This window comes from Mesoplodon densirostris, chromosome 14 (genome assembly GCF_025265405.1).
Source record: "Mesoplodon densirostris isolate mMesDen1 chromosome 14, mMesDen1 primary haplotype, whole genome shotgun sequence".
Lineage (NCBI taxonomy): Eukaryota > Metazoa > Chordata > Mammalia > Artiodactyla > Ziphiidae > Mesoplodon > Mesoplodon densirostris.
The window spans coordinates 32,127,950-32,150,757 of NC_082674.1; the positions used below are offsets into that span (position 1 = coordinate 32,127,950).

General features: G+C 45.8%; 1 protein-coding gene across 1 annotated transcript in view; it reads left to right on the plus strand.

Annotated features, from left to right (window-relative positions):
• The first annotated feature begins 16,659 nt into the window (after window positions 1-16,659).
• TMEM178A (transmembrane protein 178A) overlaps window positions 16,660-22,808 on the plus strand; it is a 51,062-nt gene continuing 44,913 nt past the window's right edge. The window contains exon 1 of the mRNA XM_060117943.1: window positions 16,660-17,059. Coding sequence (XP_059973926.1) covers window positions 16,660-17,059 — 400 coding nt within the window. The remainder of the gene's footprint in view (window positions 17,060-22,808) is intronic.

A 22,808-nucleotide genomic window follows, 5' to 3' on the forward strand; every position in this document is an offset into this window, starting at 1 on the left:
TTCTTAGTGGGGGGATTTTCTAGCCCCTCCCACCTCACCCCCCTATACATACACACATTATTAACTTATGTATATTGAGAGGTAGTACATACTTACAAATATGTGTGAGTGCAAGCTGATATATACACATACCTTTAATCAAGGTATAGGAAGACAAAACATAAACCTTAATTTAAGTACCATGGACTTTCAACAAAAATGCATCTTAAAGTTGAACAGGATTTATCACATTATCGCCCCTCCACTCCCAGCACCTGCCCCTTCCCTGGTCTAGTTTGAGATCTCTGAACAACGTACAAATGAGCACACATCCTTCACTTTTTCAGGAATGACTTATGTAAAGACATCATCAGGATCAATAGATTTGTGTGCTGTAATGTATGATACCCTTGAGCAAGTCTACTTAAAAACTTAGCCCACATGTATTATTGAACACTGGCCTTATTTTTACAGTGAACGGTGAGTGCCACTTGACTCTATCCTCTTCTGCACGTACCCACGGGGCGGGCACACCCTCTTGAACACCAGTGAGACGGGGCGAGCCACTGGCTTCTACAGAGCACCCCCGGCCTGTGTTCCGAGAATTTTCTCCCCTGTAGGTCTGGCAAGACAATGCTTATACATAAACATGTTTTATACCCATTTGCTGGTCCAGCCAGAGAAGCGACGGGGCCGGGGTGGGGTGGTTTCTGAGCCAGAAGCTCTCTCTGTTGGAAGAGTCCAGCTTATTAACCTCTTAGGGGTAACTAATTCCTTTCTTTCATGACCTCGCTCATGGCTGCACAGCCACCTTCCTCTAAACCCTTGCTCAGATCTCCTCTCAAAATGGTGCCAATTGGACACACGTAACCCAGTTTCTAATAACCAACCTAATACGCTTTTCCTCTTGTCATAACATCATTAACAAGGGAAATAAGCCCCAATGCAGCAGTGACTGGGGCAGACCTTCTGTGCTTTATGTCTACATCCCAACTGTATTCTTCACACCCTTCACTGTTACGGTGCTAAGAATAGAAACATTCTTCAGTGTCTCCTTCCTTTTCTTTTGTCTGTTTGCTTTTGGCTGTTTCTCCATGAAGTATTCATGACCTGTCCACATTCCCCTGGATTTATTAACTTAGCTCCTTTTACATCTACTAGTTAACCTTGATGTCTTTCCTTCCTCCTGTGCAATAAATTCTTCCTCTGGATCAACACTCCTCATTCAGTACACACCTGCCTTATAAGTAACTCTCAAGATACTTGGGTCCTTTTTCAGAGTCCATGTTCACAGTTCAAAGCAACCTCTAGGGCTTTGATAACTTGGTTCTGGTAATCAGGGCAATAGCTACATATGCTCCATTCTTTTAAATTCTTTTCAGGTGGAAATCCATTCTGACTGCATTCAAAGTGAAGGTGAAAAAAAAATCCTTCCAGCTGTTTGATACAGGAAAGAGCTCATTGCTCTGCACAAATCTGAAGAGCTCACCCTATGTATCTTTCCTGTGACATCGCTGGCGCTCAGGCTTCTCTGTTGCTTCCTGGAGCATCCACCCATAGTCATTCTCCAGCCTTTCCCATTCCTGGATGGCAGGCAGAGTAGCACCTCGGGCGAAGGAATGAGTGTTCAGCTGAAATGAATGCCTGGAGAAGACGGATGCCTGCGGTGCAGGAGGATTGGCCAAGGCATTCACTCTCCAGCTGTTAGGAATTTTAATTGTCATGTCTGCTGGAATTCAGTAGAACCTTGGAGCATGATCGAAGGGGGAACAGGGTCAGGGAGGAGGGGAAGTAGTGGAGAACTGTGGGCTACCGTCCTACAAAGAAAGCAATTTAACTAAAGTATTAGTTTCCAATTGCTGTTATAACGAATTACCACCACCTTAAGGACTTAAGACAATTTATTACCTAACAGTTCTGTAGGTCAGAAGTCCAAAGTTAGTCTCACCTGGCTAAAGCCAAGGTATCAGCAGGGCTGCATTCCTATCTAAAAGCTCTAGGGGAGAATCTGTTTCCTTGCCTTTTCCAACTTCGAGAGGTTTCCTGCATTCCTTGACTTGCGGTCTACTTCCTCTATCTTCAACACCAGCAACAATGCATCTCTAACACTTTTTCCATTTTACACGTCTCTCTGACGGTACCCAGGAAATGTTCTCTGGTTTTAGGAATGCATGTGATTAGAGTGGACCCACTGGAGTAATCCAGGATAAACTCCCCATTTCAAGATGCTTAATCACATCTGCCAAGTCCCTTTTGCCACGTAAGGTAACACATTCATAGGTCCCAGGGGTGGAGTGGGCAGATTATTCTATCCTACCACACCACAAAGTCGATACCCTCACTGAGACAGAAAAAAGAAGTTTCTACCTTTAGACCTACCTTTTTTGTCTCCCTCGGATCTAATGGGACAGCCATAGATCTTTAAAAATGCTCTATTTGACATCAAATCAGTTTGTGATAAGTGAAATTTTATTATAGGCAAGTAATAATAATATTATCAGTTCCATCACAATTTTTCTTTATTCAAATTACTACTTTAAGGTTTAGGAGTAACTTTCTTTTCTCCTTCTCCATGTCTCTCCTTCAAACATCCAGGAGCTTCCTCTGCCTTCAAGAAACTTTATTCTTCCTGACCTCCCTAGCTGTAGAATGATTCCCTCCTGCCTTTGACTGCCAGAGTTCTCTGAAAATTAATCAACGTGTTACCTTTTTTTCCTTCATCTTCTATCCATCCCTCAGACCTCAGAAGTGTGGCTCCTGCCTTAACTCCTCTATTGATGATGACCTGCCGAAGGCCCCAGGTATTATGTCACTGAGACACTTTCTCACTTTTCTATCTGCTATTGGATATTCCCATGATTCTCAACACCGTTGACCAGGCCTTTCTTGAAACTCCCCATCCCTGGCTTGTGTGGCTCTCCTGAGTCACTCACACCATGCTGCCAGACCCTGGTCCCTCGTCCTCCACCCAGCCCCCACCTCCAGACACGACCTCTGCTCTTCTTTTCTACCCAGACTCCCACAGACTTCTGAACATGTTTGCCTCTGCATAGATACCTGCCGAATCTACTTTTCTACCTATTTGGTGGACATTTCTACACAGGTATCCTTCTGTCCTCTCAAACCCAAGTGGCCAGAGCTTAAATCTCCAACTCTCTTCTCCTTTCTGATTTATGTACCGACTTGCTTCTATAAAGTTTTTTTATTCATTTTAGTCAACAGATCCATCATGATCCTAATAGTCTTGGCCTGAATTCCAGCATTGGTGTCTGACTTCTTTTATCCCGTTTGGTTGACTTATTCACTATTTTCACTGTTGTGGCCTCTCCCGTTGTGGAGCACAGGCTCTGGACGTGCAGGCTCAGCGGCCATGGCTCACGGGCCCAGCCGCTCCGCGGCATGTGGGATCTTCCCGGACCGGGGCACGAACCCGTGTCCCCTGCATCGGCAGGCAGACTCTCAACCACTGCGCCACCAGGAAAGCCCAGACTTATTCACTATTTGTATTCATAATGTTTCTGGCATCTCTTCCTTTGCTTCCAGTGCTGCCCTCGTGATTCTCATCACCCTGGCCTGGGTGATCTGAAGTCCTTCTCAGCACTTACTTTACCACCACTGCTAGATTAATTCCTAATCTCTCTTCTTCCATCATGTCATTCTTCCTTTCTTCATTTCCTAAGATCTTAGTGTTGTTTAAACCCTCTGCTGTCTGAATCTAATCAATATTTCCAAGTTTATCAAACTTTTCATGACAAAAATTCTAGGAGGACCAGGATGTTCACTATCCCATGAACATACCTTGTTCATTACTATCTCTGGGTTCACATGGTTTTCCATTCCCGACATACTATCTCCTTCACCACCTATTTACTCTCATAGATCTTTTGAAGCTCAAGTCCCAATCTCCCCATCAATACTTCTTTGGCCGTCTCCATTTTTAAGATTTCTCCTTCCTCTGAACACATTAACATTTGCAGAGCACATGGCAAATCAGCAGAGAACTTCCATAAGGTCCAATCATCCACCCACTCATCTTCCTGCACCTGTCACCATGTCCTTCTTTCTTTCCACTGTTACTATGGATGAACTCTGCAGGTACCTACCTAAGACAACCTCTCCATTTATCTACCAGATCCCACTCCAGCATTTCTGCTTCTCTTTTCTGTATCAATTTCTCCATCCCTCCTGGATCATTTCCATCAGCACATAAGCATGCTGTTATCTTCTTATCTTCAAACAAACAAACAAACCTCTCTTAATCCCACTCCTGCCTCTAGCTATTCATTTTTTCTCCTTCCCTTTACAGCAAAACTCCTTTGAAGAAGTGATCTATCTGCGCTGCTCTAACTTCTCTCTTCCTATTCTGTCTTGAATGCATTCCAGTTGAGCTTACATCCCCAACAGTCTACTGAAAATGCACTCACTAAGGTCACCAAAGACCTCCCCTTTGCTAAATCCAGTGGTCAGTTCTCACTTCTCATCTTGCTTGACCAATCAGAAACGTTGTGACCTTGACAACTCTCTTCTATTTGAAGCACCTTCTTCACTTGGTGTCCCAGACCCCACCCTCTCCTGTCTCTCTGTCCATACCCCTCCAGTCTCCTTTGCTAGTTCTTACTCAACTTGTCATGCTTCTCAACTTGTAGCAGATTTCCATGTCTCAGTCCTTGGCCCTTTTTTCTTTTCTATCAACACTCACTCCCTGGGTGACATCATCCAGTCTCATGGTTTAAAGTCCCATCTATATGTGGCTTCTGTTGGCCCTCAAATTTATCTCTTTGCCTGAACCCCTTCCCCAAGCCCTAGATGTGTGTTTCCAATTGCTCACTCAGCATCTCCACTTAGAGATCTAATCAGCATCTCAATTAGTGCATCCCAAACCTAGCTCTTGAGAGTGTCACTGCTCCAACCTGCACATCCCATAGTGTCCCCGTGTCCACTGATGACAACTCCACCCAGTCCCTTTCTTTCTCTCTCACCATCAGCAAATCCTGTGGGCACTACTTTCAATATCTATCTGGAATCCAACCACTCATTGTCATTCTACTATTATCAGCTGGTCTAAAACACTGTCCTCTCTCTGTAATGATACAAATAACAGGTAAGAGTGCAGGCCCTGGAGTCATAGCATGCAGGGTTCAGTGCTGGCTCTGCCACTTACTAAGGGTATGGCCTTGGGCAAGTTATTTACCCTTTCTGTGCTTCAGTTTCCTCATTTATAAAATAAGGATGATGAGGATGATGAGGATGATGATGATGATGATAACTGTTACAAGGATTAAGTGCAAAACCATATAAAGTGCTTAGAACAATGCCTGGTATGTGATCAACAAATGTCAGCTCCATACTATTATTCTATAAATCCATAAAAGCTCCATGACTGTAGGTGGGAAGTAGTAGGCAGGAAGATCAGGGAAACCGTGGAAGCCGCCATTCTCCTAAGCATAAGCCATCTAGATCTTTAAATACCCAAACCCATGCTGAACCAGGCTGGGGGATAATTGTTCCCACCAACTCTGACCTGTGCCTACCACTTGATATGCTGCTTATTTTGTGCAGTTTTTACCTACTGATTTATAGAATAATAGTACATAGCTAGCATTTCTTTTTTATTTAATTTATGCTAACCATCTTTTTTTAAATTAATTAATTTATTTTTGACTGTCGGGTCTTTGTTGCTGTGTGTGGGCTTTCTCTAGTTGTGGCGAGTGGGGGCTTCTCATTGCCATGGCTTCTCTTGTTGCGGAGCATGGGCTCTAGGCACACGGGCTTCAGTAGTTGTGGCACACGGGCTCAGTAGTTGTGGCTCGTGAGCTCTAGAGCACAGGCTCAGTAGTTGTGGCGCATGGGCTTAGTTGCTCTGCGGTGTGTGGGATCTTCCTGGACCAGGGCTCAAACCAGTGTCCCCTACATTGGCAGGCAGATTCTTAACCACGGCACCACCAGGAAAGTCCCTCTAAAATTTCTTTCTTTTTAAAAAAAATTTATTTATTTTATTTTTGGCTGCGTTGGGTCTTCGTTGCAGTGTGTGGGCTTTCTCTAGTTGTGACAAGCGGGGTCTACTCTTCGTTGTGGTGCCTGGGCTTCTCCTTGTGGTGGCTTCTCTTGTTGTGGAGCACGGGCTCTAGGCGTGTGGGCTTCAGTGGTTGTGGCTCATGGATGCTAGAGCACAGGCTCCAGTAGTTTTGGCAAATGGGCTTAGTTGCTCCGCGGCATGTGGGATCCTCCCGGACCGGGGCACGAACCCGTGTCCCCTGCGTTGGCAGGCGGATTCTTAACCACTGCGCCACCAGGGCAGCCCCCTCTAACGTTTCTTGATCACACACTGTTTGTATTGTCACCTCTTTTCCTTTGTCTCTAGAGTACTTCCGATAGCTCCTCCTCTCCAAAGCTCCTTAGTCCTGATCCTGGCTCTAGTCTGTGTTGACCTCCCCCTTTCAGGATTCTGTATCTAGAGTTTGCTGTCATTGCTACCAAATACAACATTTAAAAGAGTGTTCTATAAACCCAGTTAACAATACTGCCGTGAGAGCCATTTTCAATTGTCATTTTATTGACACAAAGAACCTGGTCTTCTTTGCAAAAGTGGTTGATATGGAAAAGGGTAAACTGCTGAGTGAGGATGGAAAAAGGAAGTAATTCAAACTATGTCCACATTATTCAGGACCAAAAAAGCCAGGCAGCGTTCAGAAAAGGAAACTGAGAAATGGAAGCATTTCCCTAAATATTCAGAAAGTCCTGAAGTGGGGATTAAACTTCACTGTGAAACTTCAGGGATTTCTTTTGGCTAAATTCCACGATTCTTTGGAGAGAATCCCTTTCTGTTGTGTTTTTGTCTCAGCGGGGCTCATAAGGGCACATGGTGGCCTGGCTGGAAAACACTAAGTGACATCTCCCCCACTGTCAGCCCCCTCCCTGACTTGCCACTCACCTAGTCCAGGGCTCTTGATCACATGCAGACTACAGACACCAAATAAATTAGGCAGATGGAACTCATACATCAAAGCCACCTACTTGGACTCCTTTTTGGCCATTGGTACATTTTCTCTCTTTTTTAATCGGCCTCATAAATCTGACCCTGACAAGGTCCTGCCTCTCTATACCAGTAGTCAGAGGTGAGATAGTAATTTGTCCTCAAGCTTTCATCTGCTTCTCCACTTGAGTGACCATCAGTGCCATGTGGCACCCATTCATTACAGGGGTTCAGGTGTGGCTGTGGGGAGGTGTGTACCAAGTCCTGCCAAACTGGTGACTCCTTCCAAAAGAACAGGATGGTTCTCCAAGCACTGTGCACAGCAGATGATTACACGCCACAGTGCCTGATAAAATACTGGCATGCCAAGAGCTGTAAAGAACACGACACATTGTTCTGTGTTCTTCGGAGTATCTGATTCATAATAGCTGTTCACATACTGGCTAATGATTACCTGGACTCAAGTAATTTTTCAAGAGGCTTATCCAGATCAAGAACTGAAGAAAAAAACTGAGTTGTCCGGGGTGGTGATGTTGCTCTCTGAAGTGGGGGGAAATGCCTCCAGACCTGGGTTGAATTCACATATTCGGAGTCATTTGACTCAATCTTCGTCCCCTGGTGACATTCCAGATGTGAATGTTGACTTCAGTCACGTGGGCAAAGTTTGGGTCTCTCATCACTTGTGGAGAGCTGCCTTCTGGCTTCTAGGAGCCGCATCCTGGCTGGGTCTTGGGTCCTTCCTGAGTCTGCCTTTTTCTGCCTGCCCCTTTTTAGAGGAGGCTGTCTCTTTTTCTCCTCTCATCCAGATGCTGTTTACAGCTGGCTTAATGTCCCCCTGTCCTCTCTGGGCTTTCCCAGCCCCTTGCACGGGGAGGGGACATCCAGGTTCTACCTAGGTTCCCCTAACGTGTTTTGTTTCCATAAAAATGGGCAGTCACTTTCTACAGAGGCCTTTCTCTCTAGTCCATTTAGAGACCTTGAGGACTGGAGATACCTTGTTGTACTCTAGCAGTTCATTTTGGTTATTTACAAAACACCATTGAACCCCTTTATGGGCTCATAACAATATAGCCTATTGAAAGAGCATAATGGTTTCTTGCACTTTTGAACGCCCGTCATTCCACCAATGCTATAGATGATTTATGTTTGCAGGAGCCTTATGGTAAGCCTCCAGGCTTTTCACTGGGGTACAACCCTTGGGAGAGTAACGTTCTGTACCTCATGAGGATCATGACCTGCAGATGTGAGCAGCCACCAGATATTATTGTTGGAGATGATAAATAACAACAATCACAACAGCTGCCATATACACAGGGCCCTTATTACATGTCAGCCTTTACATTCAGTATGTTGCTAATGCTTTATTTTCATTGTGTGTTTGATTCTCATAGCAGCTCTATTATTACTCTGGTCCCCATTTTATAGATGAGGAAACAGAGGCTTGGAGAGGCTAAGCAAATCCTGCTCCCCACAACATATTCACATAGAATTTGAGCCCAAGTCCCTCCGACCCCACAGCCCAGACTCTATGTCTTGTTGCTGTGTCATCAAAGCATATTGTTAGACTCCCCTGCCTTGGCTTTGAGGACATGCATTTTCTTGGCTTCCTACCTACCTTCCTTCCTGGTCTTCTTTGTGGCTCTTCCTCCCCCCATGGAGGTTTTAATGCTCCAGTGTCTTCAAGCCTGCCTTGACCTGAACCTACTAGTTTTTCTAGCCACACTCTCCCCTAAGCAATCTCACCTAGTCCTGTGAATTTAAATATCAACATGCATTTAACACCTATCTGCTGACATTCTACAATCGAAATCTTCCCTTCCAGACTGCTGCCCTTACTCTCAGATTCATACATCCAGTTGAGATTTCTAAATGGCATCTCAAACTTAACAGGCCCCAAACAGAATTTTTTTTTTTTTTTTTTTTTTTTCAGTACGTGGGCCTCTCACTGCTGTGGCCTCTCCTGTTGCGGAGCACAGGCTCCGGACGCACAGGCCCATTGGCCATGGCTCACGGGCCGAGCCGCTCTGCGGCATGTGGGATCTTCCTGGACCGGGACACGAACCCGCGTCCCCTGCATCAGCAGGCGGACTCTCAACCACTGCGCCACCAGGGAAGCCCCCAAACAGAATTTTTTACTTTGTTCTCAAGAATGTTCCACACCTCACTTCATGATACCACCATTCAAACACTCAAACCAGAAATGTGGGCCTGGTTCTTGATTTTTCCTTTTCCTCATCTGGACTCCCAGTAATTCCATGAGTTCAACCTCGACCCACCTCTCTTCCTCCACTGCTGTGTCTTTAGTCTGAGCTACTCGCATCCCTTGTCTGAACTGTTGCAATAGCCTCCTGACTGGTTTCCCTGCTTTCATACTTCCCATCCCCAGCCCCAGTTCATTTTTCACTTAGTCGTCTGTGACGTTTAATATATGGATCAACTCGTGCCCCTCCCCTCCTTAAAACTCTGCAAAGGTTTTCTTATGACCGAAGTCCAAACGTCGTAGGATGCCCTTCTAGGCCATGTGTGAACTGGCTACTGACCAACTTTGCAACTGAATCTCATACTGCTCACTGGCTCATCCACTACTCTGTAGCTACAGTGGTGTCCTTCCAGTTCCTCAGTGATACAAAGCTCTTTCATGCCTCAGGACCTTTGCACTGGCAGTTCCCTATGCTGGGAATGCGCTCTCCCTGGCCCACAGGTGCTCACTACATGTTAACAAACAAGAATAGTAGGTTGGGGCTTCCCTGGTGGCGCAGTGGTTGAGAGTCCGCTTGCCGATGCAGGGGACGCGGGTTCGTGCCCTGGTCTGGGAAGATCCCACATGCTGTGGAGCGGCTGGGCCCATGAGCCATGGCTGCTGAGCCTGAATGTCCGGAGTCTGTGCTCCGCAACGGGAGAGACCACAACAGTGAGAGGCCCGCGTACCACAAAAAAAAAAAAAAAAAAAAAAAAAAAAGAATAGTAGGTTGCCTCTCCTACAAGAATAAGATGAATAATAAGTCACATGAAAAAAATCATGTCATCAATAACTTATTTAGCTATTTGTATTTATGACATTTAAATGACGTGGGCTTAATATGATTAGGCTGTGGGTTTTCTGAAGCATGTTTCTGTGTTTACGTGGATGGAGTAGGGAAGGGTGGGAGGAAACATATTCAGCATGTGGTAATGATGACTCATTAATCCTGAGAGGTAGATGTTGATATCCCTGTTTTTCAGAACTTGCTCAGAGAGGTTAGGTAACTAGCTAAGGATGAGCAGGTAAGAAGTATTAGGTCTGGAATTTATAGGTGGTCTGACTCCAATGCACGTGTATCCCCCAGATCTTGGTGCCTCTGAGTAGATACAACTCAGAGATGAGGTTCAAGGGTAAGAAAAAGGAGAGATACCTGGAAACAATAGATTTTGTTCACCTGGGCAGCGTCATAGGCTGCTGTGAATCAGAGAGAGTAGATACCTATCTTACTTATGTCCAGCTCTGCCTTGGTTGTCAAACATGGCCTGAACGAGCTGAACTAGCCCTCAACTTAGAAAGCCAGTATCCAGACACACAGATAAGGCGGGGAATACAGTTAGGTATGGCAATTAATGAGCCACCATCTGCTAAAACATCACACTCTGAGTGGGACTTAACATGGTTTTGGGTGAACGTGGTTTTTTTTTTTTTTCCACCATATGTGCTTAAAGACTCCAAAAAGGAAACAGCTTAATCCAGGAATGTGAAAAAGAATGGTGACATTCCGTGGTGTGTCAGTGAAATGAGAAACTTATCAGGCACCATCTATTTCAGGGCTTTGTGGTATTTTCTGGTTCCAGGCTTCCAGTTAGTGACAAAATGGCAAGATGAATTACCACATGTGTGGGGTAGAGAGGAGGACCATGGTAGGTGCTACTTCTAAAATTTACTTTTGGCTTTGCCCCGGACTAAATTGACACATATACAGAAAATGCCTTGTTTCCTCCAAGGCCTCCCTGAGATAGTGTCTATCTACTTGGCTTAACCATATTCTTCCCACTGGAAATTGATCTCCCTGCACTAGGTTTCCCTGTTGAATTTTGTCTGCACCTCTGCGACAGCACTCAGTCCAGGCATCCCTCTTTATAGCCTCTTGCATTTCTATCTTTCTCCTCCACTAACCTAAAGCTCCCTGAGGGCACAGGCCATGGGTTTTGTTTCATCTTTGTATAATGCAGTGGGACCCAGCACAATAACTTACCCTGGAGGTGCTCAATAAATGTTATTGAATTAAAATAAAATTGTTATAGGGGAACAGTTTAGAATGATCATGTTAAAATAAGATATCTCAATTATTTGCAGAAATGACATATTGTAGATCAATAACATAATTGACTCTATCCTTACATTAAATGCTGGAAAAATGTCTGATAGTACTATGAATAAACCCCTCCTCTTTTTGAAAGCCAGTGTGTGGTTTTGTTTTGTTTTTTAAATTAATTAATTAATTAAGTTTATTTATGGTTGCGTTGGGTCTTCGTTGCTGTGGGCGGACTTTCTCTAGTTGCAGCCAGCAGGGGCTACTCTCTCATTGTGGTGTGCGGGCTTCTCATTGCGGTGGCTTCTCTTGTTGCAGAGCACGGGCTCTAGGCGCATGGGCTTCAGTAGTTGTGGCACGCAGGCTCAGTAGTTGTGGTTCGCGGGCCCTAGAGTGTAGGCTCAGTAGTTGTGGCGCACGGGCTTAGTTGTTCCACGGCATGTGGGATCTTCCTGGACCAGGGCTTGAACCTATGTCCCCTGCACTGGCAGGTGGATTCTTAACCACTGAGGCACCAGGGAAGTCCAGTGTGTGGTTTTGGTTAAACTTCGTAATCTAAATTCTATGGAATCTAAATGTTTGAGATGAGGAAAGATATTGATTTTGGTCTCAGCACTGGGGCAAAAGGGTGAAAGCCTTTTAGAATATTCATGGGTAGCATGGTTAGCTTAGCATAGGTATGTCAATAAATCATTGCCATAGCTCTGTGATAATTGGAGATCTCTCTCTCTCTCTCTCCCTGTGTGTGTGTGTACCTTTTTGTAAGAAAATATTTATTTAAGAACTTTCTCTGTAGAGAAATACAATGAATGTCATAAAGCACCTAGATATTATGATAAGTGTGTTTGGAGAAGGCAAAAGTGTTTTGTTTTCTCAATATTTAAACATGGCCAACACATAAATTGGGATGTTTAAATGCTGCGGGAATACTGACAGTAACAAAGAGGGACTGTAGTGTAATATAGAGGATAATTCTCTCTAACCTAGAAAGGACAGTTGGGTGCTGAAGGATGACGTCATCAAAACAACATTGGAGGAAGATGCATTTGGCATCAGTGTCCAGGATAACTTCAGGATGACCTGCCCATGAACCCAGCTGTCCTGGAATCACTGGGGCCAAGGAGGGAGCTGGAATAATAATCCAGATGTGAGGTGATAGAGGCATAGTGATAGCAAGTGGTAGAAATGAAGAGGAAAGATTGGCTATAAAGACATTTAAAAGGAAGAATCCCTACCACTTTGTGAATGCGATAGAAAATTCTAAAATATTGGGTCTGAGTGTCTTGACTGACATGTCAACACCAGAAAGAGAGAGAAGTGAGGAGGGGCAGTTGGACCACAGGGAAATATGAGTTGACCTTTAGACATACTGAGTTCTACAACACAGTGAAATGCCCAGGTGGAAATTCTCCAGCTCTATCCCTGTCGTTTTAGGACACTGTTATTCTCCAAGGGAGATATTGGTGATATCAGATCTGGAGATGGCAAAGGGAAATTTAAGACAAGTGAAGAACAAGCTAAGTTTGAAAACGTTGAGGGCACGGCACCGCCCTCAGCACTGCTGAGACATGCCTCCGTGTTCTGCTTGGATATGTGATCTCCCATCATCTTGACTACCTGCCAGGCTAAATGCCCTCATACATCGACTGTGCTCTGGCTTAGACTCCTGCTTCTCCTTGCCTGCAAGTATTTAGCTTGTGGTCAGGGATCAGAAGATGTCAAGTTTATGACTTAAAAACACAGAAGAGCATTCTTCTTTTATAGTGAGCTCAAATATGGAAGCCTCCAAATCTGTCTGGTAGATACGTAAGTCAGACTTATATTGTGTGGAATGCCAGTGTCTCTGATCTAGTCCTCTTGGTAAAGTTTAACTCATCCTTTGAGAGTTAACTCAAAAGTTACTGTCTCTAAGTAGCCTTCCTGACTTCCCCAGGTGGTTAGTCTTTTCATTGTCCACATTGCCACACACTTTGTTCTGCTTTGTGCACTAGAGTGCACAGAAATATCTACGTGTCTGTCTTTCACCACTAGACTGGGAGCATCCAGAAGATGGGAACCATTGATTCATCTTATTTATTTATTTTTGGCTGTGTTGGGTCTTCGTTTCTGTGCGAGGGCTTTCTCCAGTTGCGGCGAGCGGGGACCACTCTTCATCGCGGTGCGCAGGCCTCTCACTGTCGTGGCCTCTTCCATTGCGGAGCACAGGCCCCAGACGCGCAGGCTCAGTAGTTGTGGCTCACGGGCTTAGTTGCTCCGCAGCATGTGGGATCCTCCCAGACCAGGGCTCGAACCCGTGTCCCCTGCATTGGCAGGCAGATTCCCAACCACTGCGCCACCAGGGAAGCCCCGATTCATGTTTATATTTCCCACTCCCTTAACAGAGTGGGGCTCGGGGGTGATAGTTCATTGTTGGAAATATCCAAAAGAGAAAATTTAAGAACGTGGATGGAACGATATGCAGTTGCTGTAGCAAAACCTGTGTACACATCATATGTCACATCCCCGCTGATGCTGTTAATGCTGCACCAGCAGAGGCAGTGCTCTCATTACATGCTGCTGGCCCATATTTGTAACGTGTGACATTTTTTATGAAATACTGTCAAGGGTAATCCATCACATAGTAACCTTTGGATTATATGCTGAGACTGGTCTTCAACATAGACACAAATGAACTTCAAGGATAGTGCTGTTTTCTGAGAAGGGTATGATCAAGGGTTCTGGCTAGGAAAATGAAGCAGAACATTATTTTCTTTTAAGTTAAACATGAGTGCCTGAAAAAGAGGTTTCCTTCTGTCAGCCCCAGTCGGGGCATGGTTATTGTGTGAAGATAATCGGATGACTCTGAAATGTGGCAGAATATTTTTTTCTTTTTTTTTTTAAAGCATTGACTAATTTAATCCTCACATCCACAGTGGCATTGGTACTTTTGTTTTGTTTTTTTTTTAATTTATTTATTTTTGCTGTGTTGGGTCTTCGTTTCTGTGCGAGGGCTTTCTCTAGTTGTGGCAAGCGAGGGCCACTCTTCATCGTGGTGCGCGGGCCTCTCACTATCGCGGCTATCGTGGCCTCTCTTGTTGCGGAGCACAGGCTCCAGACGCGCAGGCTCAGTAGTTGTGGCTCACGGGCCTAGTTGCTCCGCGGCATGGGGGATCCTCCCAGACCAGGGCTCAAACCCGTGTCCCCTGCATTGGCAGGCAGATTCCCAACCACTGCGCCACCAGGGAAGCCCCAGAATATTTTTTTCTTAGAGTACATCAGGGTTTGAAAAGGGGGTGAAGAGTTGCTAAAGGTTGGACCACCCTTGGAACTTACAAGGTTTGTAATATCTTTATCTAATATCTTTATCTCAAGAGGTGTTTTAAAAAATAAAAGGACACATGACAACTTGAGCGAATTTCAGATATCAGCCATGGGCTCACAGTTAAAGATATTCTCTCTATATCCGTAAAGATTTAGGAATTTACACATAGTATAGAGAGAGTATAAATAAAAGAGAGCTTCTAAGTCTCATCATTTTTGTGTAAATCCAGATAAGGCTCCTTTGATGAGCTTAGCGGTTCCTGTTAAGGAAAAGCTTATAGGTGAGAGGAACACTAAAATTATAATTCTTTGTCTTCCTTAATTAGGCTGAAGCTCACCATAGATCTTGCTGAAGCTGTGATAAAATTCAAGCAATAATTCACATTGTCAGGTCAGCAGAAATGGGCACGGGGCATCTAGTATGACTGAAGGATTTGCTTAAGTGATCTATCTGTGAATGGCAGTGCTCAGGAGAGGTCCACAGTCTTCATGGGAAATAAACCCTCTGAAGATGCTGAGTACAAACAGCAATGAAAATAAATCCCAGCAAGTTTCTTATATCACCCTTACAGATGTCATTTCAGAGGAAATATATAAATCACATTCATACCAATTGATGTGGGGCACTAATTAGTAAGTCCCATTAAATCGTGGAGTAATGACACTGAGCATCTAATGAATGCCTCATCATCTTTTGATCATTAATATTTCACAGCATAAGAACACAAGAATTGGCATCCCTGGGCTCACGCAGCATGGTTTTCTGTCTGTGATGTGGCCCCAGGGGCATTAAGTGGCACGAGGGTATTGCTCCTTTGTCGTGAGGCTGCACAACACAATTAACTCAGGACCCTGAGTCCTAACGTTTCCTCATCTTAGAAAATGTGAATCTGCCTGCCATTCTCCGAATTAACATCTGTGACTGCCCAGTGCCCTGGAAAACAGAAGCAAGCTGAGATGTTGACTTTGGTGTGTAGTATTGCTTCGCTTCTGACCCTCACAGTCCACGCAAGAAACTTGCACAGGAGAAAAAAAAAATCATTCCTCTGATTTATTACTAAGGGCTTTCTTTATTCAAAGGCAGTAATCACCTCACAGAGCAGGTGCCATTGCAAGGGCTTATTGATCCTGTGCGCTTCTAGACATGCCAGGAGGCCGTCACTCCGGCGGGAGATGGAGGTGGTCAACGAAAAAGAAGTCCATCTCCGAGCAGGCTGGAGTGGGAGAAAATCTCTGGCCCTAGAGACCTATGGCTCCAGTGATGCTCGGTGCCTTTCTTTCAGAAGAGGGGCTGGAGCGGAGAGAGCGCGGAGAGGCTGCCGTGGGCAAGTGAGAGAGAAAGGGAGGATGGCAGGGAGACAGAGCTGCCGAGGGGTCTCCGAGGCTGCATCCTTCAGGAGGAGGGAGAAAGGGTCTTCGTCTCCAGATCGAGATTCCTAAGAGTTAAATATCTCCACGCAGCCCGACCCGGATGGGATTTGCTTCTGGGTAGAAAACGCGACACTGATCAACATCAACTTGGACAAGTGACAAGACTAGGTCTGATGTTGGTGGATGTCTTTTCAGGTCGTTGGAGGGGAGAGGACGGCCGGCAGTGTGCTCGGGGGTAGCTGGAGAGAAACATCGCGTCCAGGGCAGCAATAGAAAGCGACAAGGAGGGGGCCAACAGAGGGACGAAAAGAGAGGGAGGAAGAGTTGAAGAAAAGTAGGGGGAAAGTAGGGACAGGGTGAAGAGGAGAGAGGAAGGGACGAGGGAGAAGTGAGGGCGGCGAGGAGGGATCCACAAGGGAAGGGGGATCGCGGGAGAGCAGGGAGGACGGGTTGGTCGCGAGGTGCGGAGCGGGCGCAGGGGTGCGCGGGGGTGGCGGCGCCGGGAGGGAGGCGAGGGGGCTGCGGGAGAGGCGGGGGGCGAGGGAGCGCTCGAGGCTCGGGGAGGCGCGGAGCGGCGGACCGGGGAGGGGGCGGGCGCGCGGTCGAAAGGGAGCCGAGGAGGGAGCGCGCCGGGCCGGGAGCCGAGGGCGGGCGGGAGGTGGGGGGCAGGTGGGGGAGCGCGGAGCGAGCGGAGGCCAAGTGCATTGTGTCTGGCGGCGGCGCGCGAGCCCACCGGCGGCCGCGGCGGGGCGGGCAGCCATGGAGCCGCGGGCGCTCGTCACGGCGCTCAGCCTCGGCCTCAGCCTCTGCTCCCTGGGGCTGCTGGTCACGGCCATCTTCACCGACCACTGGTACGAGACCGACCCCCGGCGCCACAAGGAGAGCTGCGAGCGCAGCCGCGTGGGCGCCGACCCCCCGGACCAGAAGAACCGCCTGATGCCGCTGTCTCACCTGCCGCTGCGGGACTCGCCCCCCCTCGGGCGCCGGCTGCTCCCGGGCGGCCCCGGGCGCGCCGACCCCGAGTCCTGGCGCTCGCTGCTGGGGCTCGGCGGGCTGGACGCCGAGTGCGGCCGGCCGCTCTTCGCCACCTATTCGGGCCTCTGGAGGAAGTGCTACTTCCTGGGCATCGACCGGGACATCGACACCCTCATCCTGAAAGGTGAGCGGCGGGCGGGCGCCGGCGCGTGGAGCGCAGCCCGGGGCTCCCCAGGGGCGCGCCGGTCCCCGCAGCCGCCTCCCCGCCGCGTCCCCGGCACATTCTTTCGTCTCCGCCGCCGCCTCCTTTCTTTACCCCTCCCCGCTCTCTTTCTTTCCCCGACTCTCTTCTTTCCTCTCCATTCTCTTTTTCCTTTTCCCCTCTTCCCTCCAGTCTGGGCTTCAGCCCCCCGCCTCTATCTCCTTTGCTTCCTTGGCCTCCTTTCCCCCCTCTTCTCCTCGCCTCTCGTCCTTCGCTGTCTTTGTACACGTGCCTGACCTGGAACGCACGGGTCTGTTTTCTGGACGCTGCTCCCCGGGAAGGTAAACATCAAAAAGACCCGACCTTTCCCAGTTGGGCTCCTTCCCTTAAGTTGTACTTCCCTTTTAGAAATACCTTTGGAGGAGAAGTGGTGCAAACCTCAGAAGAGGAGGAAAAGGGCTTTTTCTTGTATTGTGCTGATGTTGGTAGCAGACGGGACTGATGTGGTATGCCAGCCTGGCAGGCTAGTGGGGAGCTCAGGAGGCCGGAGGAACCTTCCTCTAAACCCCCGAAGTGCAGGGTTCCTTTGGGTTAGACCTCAGATAACATGAATGCATTGGTGGAGGCAGCCGAATGCCGATAGGACATCTACTTTTTTCCAACCTTCTGATGACTGGGCACACCATCCTTAGGCTAGTCACACCAGGGCGAGGAGAGTGGAAAACCGGTCCAAGCCTTTGAAAGAAGAGCTTTCCGTATTTGCACATGGAGTCTCTACAGAATCACTCTCTCTTAAATTTGTGGTACCTTGTAAGGCTGTTTTTGTTGTTGTTTTGTTATTTGACACTGAGTTGTAGAGCATCAAGTTGCTCTTCTGAGGTCTAGGTGACACCTGCCTCCCATGCGTGTAATCGGATCGTTTGAATTTTTTTGGTAATGTCATTCATGTAAAAATATTCAATGTGACAGTCCTACTGCTGAGGCTTCCTTCTAACTTTCTGAGCCTGACCTTATTACAAATTCTTTTTCTCTGAGATGGAAAAAATAAAACAACCCACCTTCTTCCCTTGGACTCATTATCGCAAAAAAAAAGAAGACGTCTAAAATCAGTACATTTAAAGATTTAGTAGCCATTCAGGAAAGCAAAGAAGCAGATTTGTGTTGAATTCCGGTTTGGATTGGAATTACATGGAAAGGAGGGGGTTAATAACATGTTGGCCTCAGAGTCTTGTTCGTTGGCGTATTCCTCATTTCTCAAACATGTCAACTTCTTCCTTCCCATGGCTAGCTCAGCTGGGGACTGCCATCTGAAATCTGTCTGTGTGGAAGGACTCCAGTGCTTTTGGGGGGAAGCAGATACAGTAACCTTCCTTTGGGAAGGGTGCTATATTCTTTCCTCTCCTAACTCACATCCAAATCTGATTTCTTCTCATGAAGATGCTGCATAATTAATTTTGATAGTAGCATAGTACATGAACAAACTGTAAAAGCTGAATTTGGAGGTTCGGTTATGGAATGCTCGTTTAGGCAAGGCAATTTTGAAAGCTAAGTAGTGTAGTCTGTCTTTGGAAATGACAGAGCTGCATTTCCTTACGCTCTTCCTCTGCCGAGAGTATTTGATTGCATGTAAACTGGATATAGAATAATGCCTGAAACAGCAGGGTAGAGCTCATTCAATCCAATGGCAGGCAGGAGAGGGTGTCCCACAGGGCACTTGCACATTCCCCACCTCCCCACCTGGGCTGGCTAGCTGAGGTGCCGAGCTCCAGGGAAGTTAAGAATCGAATAATCCTAGAGGCTGAAGGGACTTCAGTGGTCATTCAGTCCAACCTCCCCCCCATTGTTCAGACTCCCTTCTTCTACATCTTTCTGACAAACGGTTGTCCAGCCTAGCACTTCCCTAAGACAGAACTTGGGTGCTAAATGCAAGTTTGGATTAAAACAATCTCAGATTTGTAATACTGATGGTGTTTAACTAATCCTTTTTGTAGGACACTAAAGAGTTCTAGGTTGTCATCAGAAGACCTGGGCTCCATTGCTGGCTCTTACTGCTAAATCGCAGGGCTTCCTCCAACAAGTGTCCAGGCCTCCTTGGCCTTCAGTTTTCTAGTTCATAGTAGGAAGACTCACTGTTCTTTAGGGGATTTTCTAGTTCTAAAATCTGTCATTGCTGTACTAATAGCAATGTAAATTTAGCTTCCTGGGAAGTTAATGCGCTGACATTATTGACATGAGGAGTTTGGAGGAAATGAAAGATGTTCAGTACGTTATAGGATCATAATTTGTTGTTTGGGAGATGGCCAAAAGGGCCTCAAATACTTTCAATATTGCTACTCATCTACCTTGGGCTACCTACATAACTCTTCTGGATCTCAGTTTCATCATCTGTGAGATGAATGGGTGAAATGGACAGCTTTAAAATTCTGTGATTCTAAGAATAATTTCAACAGATGATTTTGACACCCATGTTAGGTAAACATTATTACCTTTGTTTTGGCATCTGTGATATGAATTTGGCATTTGTGGTGTGTTTTCACATCTGTGGCTGTGGTATGAATTTCTTAAATGAGCCCTGTATAACTAGAAATCAACATGACATCTAATTTAAAAATTTGGACAACTAGGGTCCCACATTTCATTCTTACTTTCTTCTCTGAACTACCTTATGAGTCCTAAGATTTAGAAATGCTAACGCTAGGAAATGAAGAAAAGTAGACTCAGGTGGGAGAGTGGGGAGGGGTGGAAAGGGCCACAAGAAGTGCCTGACATACTTAATGAGCTTTTGAGGGAAAAAGAGGTCAGCCTTTCTTCGTGTGGACTTAGAGCACAAAGCCAGGAGGTGGGTGAAAGTTACAGAGGGGAAAATGTAGAGTTGATAATATGGAAGACCTCTCACAATTGGAGTTGCTTGCGTTTCCTGGGGGCTGGGAAAATATTTCTGAGAGATGTAGAGGAAAAAGAAACAGACAATGTGGGGAATAAGAGATTGGCTTAGAAGTGCAACACATAGGCTCTGTAGTGTTCATCTACTTAAGAGAAATCACATGAGCCAGAAGAGCAGCGGTCTCATTGGGACAAGTATTTGGGAAAATCATCAAACTCTGATTGTCACCCTTTCGTTACGATTCTGTTTACTTCTGGCCCACAGTGACCGTAGAAGGTCTCCCCTAGATTGGACCTCCAAGCAGGACCTTCAGTAAGAATGGAGGTAAAGTTATAGATAAATCCATTAAGGACCAAGACTAGAACTCGATGCTACTCTCCCAGGCTAACGAAAGACCAGTCACCAGCACAGTTTGCATACTGTTGTTTTTCCTCTTACTGTATTGACTAATCCACATTTCACTATCTTGCCCACTGGGATAACATGGGAACTTACAAATGCTGTAGAGATATTAAGTTCACACTATATTATCATAGTTTACTATCCAATAAAACAAATGCCCATCGAAAGGCTGTTATGTGCAAGGTCATATCAGGGAGATTTCGGCTACACATGTGGGGATTCTTTTGTGTTTGAGCTGGTCAATTGACTAACTTATTCTTCCATACATAGACCCTTCTTGCAGTTAACTTTTTTTTGTGTGTGTGTGCTAAACGGGCCTCTCTCTGTTGTGGCCTCTCCCGTTGCGAAGCACAGGCTCCGGACGCGCAGGCTCAGCGGTCATGGCTCACGGGCCCAGCCGCTCCGCGGCATGTGGGATCTTCCCGGACTGGGGCACGAACCTGTGTCCCCTGCATCGGCAGACGGACTCTCAACCACTGCGCCACCAGGGAAGCCCTGCAGTTAACTTTTGTTGCTAAGGAAGCTTTGCTTGTCACAGTAAAGACAGTCTCTGATAAGTATGCAAATGAAGTCATCCTCCACCCAGCAATAGGGGGGGCTAGAATAGTTGAAGGAGCCTTGTGGTAGGAACTTAAGAGAATGGGTTTAAAGAGTAGGTTCTTTATTCCTTCATTCATCCAGTTTATTCCCTCAATAAATATATATTGAAAGCCAGGTATTGTTTTAGGTATAGAAGATACAGGATTGAACAAAATGGATAAAAACGCCTGCCCTAATAGAGTTTATATCAAGTGGCGGAGTTATTTTCTAGTGGATTGTACAGTCATTACTCATAGTAGGCTGTGGGAAGAACACTGTGCAAGCTGCCAGAGCTGGTAAGTTCGTGACAGAAAATACGGTGCAGAGTGATGGAGAGCTGTACCCTTTGGGGGACGCCCGGCCATTCTGTTCCAAGTGCAGTTCTTATGTTTAAACTACTGGTTGAAGAGTAAAACAGGAGGACAGATGGAAGGAGACTCAGTTGGAAACATTCTATAATGCTTCTTTCAGTTACTGAAAACACTGAGTTTAATAAATAAACATTGATGAGTCTTGTGAATACATTATGTAGAACTTTGGAGAAATTAATTTTGAATAGGAGTTAGTCATTGAAATGATATCAAAAGTGCCAACTGTTCTTACTAGCCTTAACTTTAATTGAAAAAAATTTTTAATTAAAAATTTTCATTAAAAACAATTAACACTATTTTTCAAATATATGTACTTTGTGTATGTAAACCAAATCCTAATATTATATATTGCCTGCAATAAACAAAAGGAAAATGAATGTTATAGTGTTTCGTTTTTATGAAATTAAAAGTGATAGAATTTCAGCAATGTGAAGATTATAATTCTGTAGGCATACTGTTAACTTGGATAAGTCATTTGGGATTGAATTCTGGAAACTTGAAATAACAGCGTGTCCTTGTGGTTTCAGAAGCATTTTTCCTTTAATGAGATAAACAGAGATATCAAAGACAGTAGGACATAAATACTTTGTCATTTTGCTCTCTGCAAGTGAAAGAAAGTAGGAGGATTGGTAGGAATTCACTGGGTCTCTTCTCCACTCTGCTAATGATATATCTGTTTCCCCTGTTGGCTTATTTTCCATGAAATTAATAGTCTGTACAGGACCCACTACGTTCTACCTGACACAGAAATAGATTGATGATTTTCTCCAGCCCATTTGTAGACCAAAGTATCATTTGTGTTAGAATAATTATCTCCCAAGAGCAGATGTATCTGGGAAATCTGAGAAGCAAGCACTGTTTCTCTTCCCTGGCCCATTTGTTCACATACTGTTCTCAGACCTTCTCTTGGACCAGAAGATGCTGCTGGCAAAGGGATTCCTCAGTTTTGGGGGTGCTGGGGATATCATTAAGACTTCCTTTTTCTTTCTTTACTTCTCAAGGCAGTGGTCTCCAAACTTGTCTTCAGCCTCACTCTATGTAATTTATATTTATTCATTTTAAAATTAGGTGCATGGACTGTCCTGACATATACATCATGAAACACAGACAAAAGCAAACCTTGAAGGGATGGGGCAATAAACAGAAAAAGAAGTTCAACTATCTTCACCCACACTTTCCAAAGGACTGCTTGTGTACCCCCTGGCATGTATACTCTCCCCTTGGAAGACTGCTGTTCTCACGGCCCATCAGCAAAGCTGAGTTTCTCATCTGGGCAGAAGAAGAAGGATTGTTTGTTTACTATCATGGCTGACCTCTGTGGTGGGTCTCCCAGGCCACCGTTGTATCACACGTATTCATCTTGCACAGGGGAGAGAAGAAGATGCATTTTATTGCTGTATCATTTCTGACATTAGGCACAGCATTCCCCAAGTGTGATACCCCGTGTTTCAACACATCCTGTTACTAACACTCCTGAAGGTTATCTCGCATAGCA